At 38.1% G+C, this 8,853-nt stretch overlaps 1 protein-coding gene across 1 annotated transcript in view; it reads left to right on the top strand.

Annotated features, from left to right (window-relative positions):
- The first annotated feature begins 399 nt into the window (after positions 1 to 399).
- pde2a (phosphodiesterase 2A) overlaps positions 400 to 8,853 on the top strand; it is a 186,444-nt gene continuing 177,990 nt past the window's right edge. Inside the window, exon 1 of the mRNA XM_023351166.1 lies at positions 400 to 550. Within this exon, the coding sequence (XP_023206934.1) occupies positions 492 to 550 (59 nt within the window). The 5' untranslated portion in view covers positions 400 to 491. The remainder of the gene's footprint in view (positions 551 to 8,853) is intronic.

The following is an 8,853-nucleotide window of genomic DNA, read 5'->3' as shown; positions in this document are numbered from 1 at the left end:
TGTGTGCAACACAGAGTGAAAATGCGCAACCAAAGTGCACAGGTACAAGGTCAAAGTTGAATTTTCACAGCACATTTTAATGTCCACGGTTGGAAATGAGGAAATGGCATGAGAGGGAAGGAAAGAGTGATCGTGTATGAACCTTCAGTTTGGGTCCTGATGCATCTATGTAGTGCTGAACGGCTGGGCTCTCTCTGCCGCTGCTCTCTGTCTCTTTGCTCAGCTGTTATATGCTCGCTCACCGCGGCTCGAATATCACTTACTGGGTCCCGACCAATCCCTGCGCGCTATCAGAGCTGGAGAGAAGAGCAAGCTGGCAGGCAGACCGGGAGAGAGAAAGCAAGGAAGCACACACCCAGTCATCATCTACCCATCCAAACGCATATCCTCTTTCGACAGACCGACACACAGGCTGCTCTCCCGCCAGCTCCCCCCCCTCCACCCCCTGACTGCAGCCGGGTTAGAGAAGGAGGCGCCGGGCAGGATGCGCGATGGGACAGGCGTGCGGACACGCGCTCCTCTGCCGTAGCCAACCTCCGTCCTCTGAGATGTAAGTCTGTCTTATAACTCCGCTTACCTGCTCAGGTATTTACATTCAGAAGAAGCGCTCTGCTGACATTCACACGGCGTGTAACCATGAGCCAAACGCAGAGTGAGTGTAGTAGTGTGAGTGCGTGTGACCTGCTGGGTGTCATCATGTCCACTGACAGCGAGACTGACGAACCCAAGTGTTGTGATCTGGTTGTAAATGCTCCGTCAGTGTGCTTCTGCATAATATGCTCCACAGATAATTCAGTGACCTTATCGCGCCTTTCAGTCTTCCCGAAAATCGTCACATTGCTCACACTGGCTTCTCTTCGCCTAATATTCCTACAGGAGCGCATCCATTTGAAGTGATAAATCACTCTTAATTGAATTCTGCCTGTGAAAATTGTTCTGTTAAAACTTGTTTTCAAGGGCTGACTTTGAGCAAATAACGTTTGTGCCTCTAATTCAGCACTCTTCATAACTAATAGCAATATACCTGTTTTAAGGTACGAGGCTGTGCTTCTTTAAGGAGTCATGTTATTATGGGTAAAGTTGTTTTTAATTGACTAATTTGCTGTGTTAGACCGAAAAGGGCTGCAAATGCTAAATTACACAAACTTGTTATAGTCTTTAAACACCCGCTGACACCTGACAAATTTACAACAGACAATTGTTTTGCCTTTGAACTGCACATATTTCTCTGTCATTTCAATAAATGAAGCCATTTATTGAAATGGTATCATTGGTATGATGGAATTTTTTGTTTTAAAACTTTGAAACACTGACATTTGCCTCATTCACACCTGTTCTTACTTTAGCTCTTACTTTAACTCTGTTTCCTATCAGTTCAATGGGATTTTGTCTCTTTTTACTTCATTTAATTCCTGCAAATGTATATTTTTAAATACATGTAGTTAACTATTGCTCATCACTTTATTTTTCTCTGGGTTCACTTTTTCCATAAATTATTTTCATGTTCAGACCTTAAGTAGGACTTAATAGTGTGCTATTTTCTAAAAACTTTGCAATTGTTTACATTTATGGTGTAACTCACAATAAGGCCAGTTGAATCTTTTGAAATATGTAATATTATAAGCCAATATAACCTCTAACATAACCTAATTACCTCTGAGGGATCTGATATATTATTTATTCCAGTCATAAAGCCACATTTCTAGACTATGAGCGGGCGCTCTAAACTGCCTTTGCTTCAAGTGTAGAGGGCTCAAGAGCCTTGTTCTTGTTCATGAGTGATGGGAGGATGAAGAGGCTGGGAGATTGACAGATGGATTCTGGTGTGATCTGTAGTAATACAAGTGTTAATCCGGTCTGTCGGTTGAGGAAAGAGATAAAGAGAAGCTCTCGGTTTGCTGATTTGTCTTTTTTCTGTTTCTCACCTACGTATAGCCATATGGTCTGTGACCAAAAGAACGAGATACAGGACACAAACAGCTAAAATAAGACTTTTTTGTAGGGTGACTAGCCACAGGCTGAGAGATAAATCACTGTCATCAGGGGGAGTCGGATTTTGATAATCATGGCTTACAGAAAATGGAAACCCAGAATTAGAATGTTATCTAAGATCAAATTTGAAAAAGGATTTTTAATGTATGATATGTAATGGGGAAGAGTATTGACTCATAGATGAGGGTGTTGAGGTCCTGAAGACAGACCTCGACACCCTATCAGGAGGCTTAGCCACAAAAGATCATTGTTGGTTGTTCACAGAGTACTATATCCAAGTATTTTCAGAGAAAGTTAAGTAGAATGAAAAAGAGGCTCCAGCAAAAGGGACAACAGCAGTCTTGAAAAGATTGTCAAATTAAATCAGTAAATGAAATTGGGGAAGCTTCATAAGGAGTGGACTGAGGCTGGAGTTAATGGATCAAGAGGAATATACAAACAAATCCTCCACATGGGCTCAAATGTTGCACTCCTTATGTCTCTCCACTCCTAAACCAGAGACTGGACTGTTGCTCTGTGCTTCCAAAGTCATCTTTTCAGATGAGAGTAAAGTTTTTAGTTCATTTTATAGTCTTTTAGTGCGTCTTTCATAGTGCGTTGATTTTAGTTCGAATCATGTTCCCAGAGTCGGGAGAAAGAGAGGAGAGGGAAAGAGTCCATACTGCTTGAAGTCCAGCGTAAAGTTTCAGCAGTTTGATGATTTGTGTTGTTTTCTCCCTCTCTCCTTCTGCGGCACTGAATCATTGAAGCGGGTTCAGCACCACAGAATGAAGGAGAATTAGCAGTTCAGTTGATTCGTTGGAGGAGGATAATGAGAGAGACATGACCAGGAACAGACTGAGGAACAGTTCAGATTATTTACTGTCTGCCCAGAAAAAAGGAGTCAAAATGTTCATGTAGGGAGGAGGGCAGGTGTGCGTGAGTGAGTTAGTGAATCTGGGTGGGGGTAACCAACAAGTAAACTGGCACGCAGAGAGAACAACACATACTGCATGCCAGCAAGATGATGGACTATTACGCGAATGAAGATGGCCTATGGAGTTAACATTGAACAATGTGTGTCAATAATACTAATAATTACAGAAGATAGTAAATTGAAACAAATATTTAAAAAAGTAAGGAACGAATAGAACAGCTATAACAGTTATTGTTAACACAATTAAAAGTATTTTAAAAAAGGGTTCGAGACACATCTTTACTAAACACTATCTGGGGAGGTTTTTATCAAAATGTGGAAAAGCTCAATATAGGGAATGATTACAAGGCTTATTTCATTTTATGTTTTTCATTCTGTATAGAGACTTTGATGAGGAACTCTTTATTTTACCTGGATATATGGTCCTACTATAATTGTGTATTTTTCAAACAGAATATTTCATAAAGCACTGATAAGATATTTCTAATAGTGTTTCTTTAACATCCACTTTCATTTCAAAATGCAAATTGTGACACTGTGGCCATCTTTTTCAAGATAAAAATATCTGAGTAGTGAAAGAGCCCATCAATTTTTTAACATGGTCACTCTCATCCTTGTAGGCTGCTGCGTTTTATTTAAATTTTTGAAACAACACAACCTGCACATACATCCTTTGGTATGTCATGTACCTTTGCTTGTTATATAAATAATCATGGTGGGCCACCATGGCCAAAAATGCAATTTTTGGATCCCAGTCTATTTGATCTGTTGGTGTTTGTTTTAAGTCCACAGTCAATGCAGCCATTTACCAGGAAATCATAGAACACTTCATGCGTCCTTATGCCGCTTCATTTTCCATCAGGTCTTGGCACCTGCCCCACTGCCAAAGGTACCAACACCTGGTTCAATGGTTCAATGACCATGGTGTTCCTGTGCTTCATTGGCCAGTAAACTGACCTGACACGAACCCATAAAGAAACTATGGAGTATTGTCAAGATGAAGATGAGAGACACCAGACCCAAGAATGCAGATGACCTGAAAGCTACTATCCAAGCAATCTATAAGCTTGGATAGCATAATCAATAATCTATCACCCCTCAGTAGATCCCCAGGCTTATTGCCTCCTTGCCACACAGCAATGATGCAGCTGTGTGGCAGCTGCATCATTGCTGCATCAAGCTCATAGAAATGAACACACTTTTAAGAAGCCTGATATTTCTGTTTAAAACATCCTTTTTGTATTTATCTTATGTAATATTCCAATTTTTAAGACACAGAGCTTTAGGTTTTCATTATCTGTAAGCAAACAGTGTTCACTGTGATGTCATTCCAAGGCTGATTGAGCACATCTTAGTAATGTAATGCTCCAGCAAAGCAGGCTAATGCTGTATCCTGACTCAGTCTACTCAATTTGTGCTGAGAACATATCAAAGTACCATCCTATAGACTCTGTGGTAATCATTAACTATTGTTTCCAAATTTGCCAGCATTGATTTGATGTTGTAAGGTAATGTTTGTCAGAAGGCCTCTTAGGGATGCATGTCTGCTAAAAAAAAAAGAAGTTGTTAAATGTCTGGTCCTTTTCTTAACTTTCATTTTAATGTTAGTAAATAAAGTAGACTGCTTAGATTGATTGGTAATTAAATAGATTTTTCTGCTCTTGAATAACCTGAGTGGTTATGAATTCAAACTTAAGGTAGATCAAATAGTATGTGCATATTTTATATATGAGCGTTTCCCTCAGGAACTATGAAACTTATTCCCTTTGTGTTTTTCCTCCATTTCGGGCTGTTAACATTTAAAAGCAACAACATGTTGGTATATCAAGATTTAACAAATTTGTCTGTAGAAATTGGAAAAAAAAAAAAAAAAAAAAAAAAAAAATATATATATATATATATATATATATATATATATATGACTTTATTTAATTTTTTGTTAATGGGTTTTAAATAAAATCAAGGGAATCCCTGAGGAATAATGGTTTTCATTCACCAGTCCACACAGAAGACTAAGCTTCTTATGCTGAACATTTGTTGGCTTGTCCAGCAGAAAAATACCCAGAGACCAAAGAGAGTAATGAATCTGCCACATGGATGTCAGTGATCTCTGAAATACAATTAGATTCAGTAGCTGGTCTCACCTGTTTCCCTTATGCTAGAGATGTTTTGATATAGTGGCAGTGATCAGTGAAAGCCATGAAATGAAGCGTGAGCCCTGCACAAAATACAAAATAGCAGAAGCATTGCATGCAAACCTGTTCAATATGTACCTGATATAATTGAGCAATGAGAGCAGCCATGCAATTTTATCCTACAAAACTGAAAGCTTTTTGAAGCATTCTGGTGGTCTTAGTGTTTGAGTTGGTGCTTAAGAAGCCATTCTCTCATTATTACAAATAGCCACAAAGCTCTACAATATCATATACTAGACATATGCACGTTGCCTTTTGTTTGTATGAACTTTTCACACCTCCAACTCCTTGCAGACACAGTGTCTGCCATTTTATTTATAATCTTTGCCTAAATAAATCTTGTCTAAGGCTCTGTAGTTGTGTCATGGTGTTGGAAAAAAAAGCAACTTTTGATTGATGCAAAGCAATCTAGATACAGTTACCAACAACAACCAAATTCAAAATACACTCTCCAATAGTAACACTTAATATAATCACACAAGTGAGAATGTCAATAGAAAACTCATAAGCTTGTTTCAGTTAGGTGTCTGCTTTGGCGTGTGACTTTATGCTTTTTTCCTGATCTAATTTTTGGTCTTATTTTGTATCTAAGCATACAGTAGCTCTATATTTAACATGGCACATACAGATAAAATGTTTTGCTGCTTTTGGTAATAATTTCTTATGACACCATCTCATTTTGTAGTTTAATGGTCCAGTTAATTGTGTGTAAACAAAACTTGGACAGTTATTCTCCTGATTTATGTGGTGTTTTTGCTTTGAATGTCATTAGATTTAGATACATTTTGGTTTTACTCTGCATAACGTTGTCTTACGGCTGTCTGACCGCTGTAGTGGCCATATGTAGTGCAGAGGTAACTGCAGCAGCCAAAACAGTATCTCTTTCAATATGGACGTTATTGTAAAGATGACAATGCAATGTGGTGTCTGATTGTACTGTACCAAAACTGAAGGCATTTGCAATTATTTATTTACGATAACTTCTGCCACTGATATTAATAATTTTGCTATATTCAAGCACCTCGACTGGATTGCAGTAAAATTTGGAATGATCCTGGCCATTCAAAAGAAACTGTCAGATCAACACAAAAAAAGCAAGTATTGCTTAAGACTATAGAAAAGCTCTCTGAATTAAATGTGTTTGGGGCTTAGGGTTTCCCTTGAGCTACAAAGGGTCACAGGCTGTGCTGTCCTCTGCTCCTTCTGATGCGTCCTAATAGCTTTTTGAGAAACCGTCATGTTTTGCTCATCCGCTGTGTGATTATTGAGCATAATTTTTTACACCCAACACACATCACACTCATAATCTGTATTTGTGTGCCAGTGGGGTATGTACGTGAGTGGTTTTCAGCTTTGAAAATATTGCAATTTATTGGACTGATGCCAGGAAGTTAGATTCCCCAACCCCCTGCTGAGCAAACACGCTCACACAGAAATGCACACAATTGCTCAGCAGCAGCAAGAGCGGAGTTGTAATCTGACCTCTGATTAGTGTGCGAGGGTGAGAGACACAGGGATAGAGAGACAGAGGGAGAGAGAAAGCGAGAGAAAGATGCTGATGTTGCACTGTGTTATCATCAGTAATGGGCTCATCAATACTAAAATATTCAGAGAGAGAGATATTTAGAGAAAGAGAGAGATGAGGGACAGAGAGTGAAGAGGAAGATTATAGGAAATAGGAGAAAAACCCTTTGTGTTCTCTTTTTATGCTCCACAGCCTTTTTATGTTTTGACAAAAAGGCATAAAAGCTTTCTTTTCACAGCTTTGAGTATTTTGACACTTTTGAATACAAGTTCATACTCTTTGCAAGCAGGAAAAATATGCTGTTCATTAAAATATGCATATGAACTCCAGAGTCATCTGCTGCTTTAATTTAGTTACTTATTAATTAGAAGAATAAATAAGTTCCTTACCAATTTTCTACTCCAGACAGATAATTAAAATAGAGCCACAAGAGATCAATAATCCACTAACTTCTCACACAAAATCTAGACTTGCAAAGCATGTTGAATGCCTATGAAATGTTCAGAATCATTATTCACTTGTTGTCATTGTATCGGTAAATATAATGAGCTAAGTGGCAAAGCATGACGCTTCCCACTGAATCATTGGCACAGATAACAAATGACAGGGGGAAAAAAAACATGTCTATACAATAAAAAGTCAGAGGTCAATGACAGTGTGCCAGAAGACTGAAGTCAACAATGACGCACAGACAGATTACAGGCAGAAAATCTGACTGCATCACTACCAGTTCGTCTGTCAGAGTCATGCCATTTTAGATCATGATTCATTTTCAGGCCAACATTCAGTAATTAATACTTTTTTTTGTTCTTGTGCATAAAGTCCTTTTCCATAAATTAATCTTGTGTGCAATCAGACACGCTTGTGTTTGTTATTAAAAAGCTCCTTCTTAGTTCAAACTAAAGAATAATGTCCCAGTTAGCTCAACAAACTCCATGTTTACTTGCGTGGCTATTACAGAATACCTAACATCCCTCTGAAACAGTCAATTAACATACAGGCAGCATCTAAGCATTGATAGGGAGACTTGGTGACCCCAAGATGCAACTCTTTCCAAAGGTTCTCTGACAATGAGCTTTGGAGATTTTTAATATTCCTCACCCTCCCTTTCTAAGAAACAGACCTATGAGAATTATAGGGAGTTTTTTTTTACTTTCACCTGCTTATACAGATTTTTAACTGACTCTGATTCCAATATAGGACAAAATAGAAACAGTAATCAATATATATATATTTTTCAACCCTTCTTTCATGAATGGTCATTAAATATTTAGGAGCAAAAGTGATATCACCAGTGTGTGACAGCATGGTAGCTAAAAGACAAGCCTTTAGTATTAGTTTAAGGCTAAGACAAAATTATAACAAAGTTGGTATTTTAAACTAGATTTAGCACAGAGTTTCGCTCAGGAAACAAGCTAAACACGAGCTCAAATTCACAGATTAAACTCATATTATCAGACTGTAGCTGTGGTAACAAAACAGTGTAACTATGACGATTGTTCTTTGCACTTTTACAAAGTAAACGTCCCAGCTCGGGAAGTTTAAATTTAAGATTTATTAGCATTAAATAAAATTTAGCAGCACTGACATTATCGATAAACAAATGTTAAAATGCTATATCTGTTGTCTGTGTTTAAATGTTAACATTTATGTGGCTGAAGAAAGCCTGGGGGTTTTAAACAGCTGCTTAGTTCATATACGCCTTGGGTCGGCTCTAAATGTGAGCAGCATTACAGTGTTTTTAGATACACTGGCTGAGTACTTAGTAATAGATGTGCAAACATTTTTGATTTATTTAGCGTATCTTTTTGGTTATTGTTTTTAAGACAGTTGTGTGTTTAAGCATTGCCGACGTCTTCCAGTAACATAATTACCCAGTAACATTTTTTAATACAAAAATCCCAGTGGGCTGCTGGTGGCCTGCCTTGGAGCCCCGACTGCCTGGCTTAGCAAATTTTCTGGTGAAAACCCTGGTGTCAGTAGGGGCGAGGTCCAGCCTGTAGCATGTTTTTTTTATTTATTTATTTATTATTTTCCTCACGTGAAGCACAAGACGCAAGTCTTTCTTGAAGTGGAGTGGAAAATTAAAATACCCATCTGTTTAATGACCTATTTAAAACCCAAGAAAACATAAACTTATGGAATTATGGATTACTCATCAAGGTCCTAAACACTCTAATTAACTTCCATCCATCCATTTTCTGTACACCCTTCTTCCTTAGAGG

Source organism: Xiphophorus maculatus, chromosome 18, assembly GCF_002775205.1.
Source record: "Xiphophorus maculatus strain JP 163 A chromosome 18, X_maculatus-5.0-male, whole genome shotgun sequence".
In the NCBI taxonomy this organism is placed as follows: domain Eukaryota; kingdom Metazoa; phylum Chordata; class Actinopteri; order Cyprinodontiformes; family Poeciliidae; genus Xiphophorus; species Xiphophorus maculatus.
This window is presented reverse-complemented; position numbering and strand designations above follow the sequence as displayed.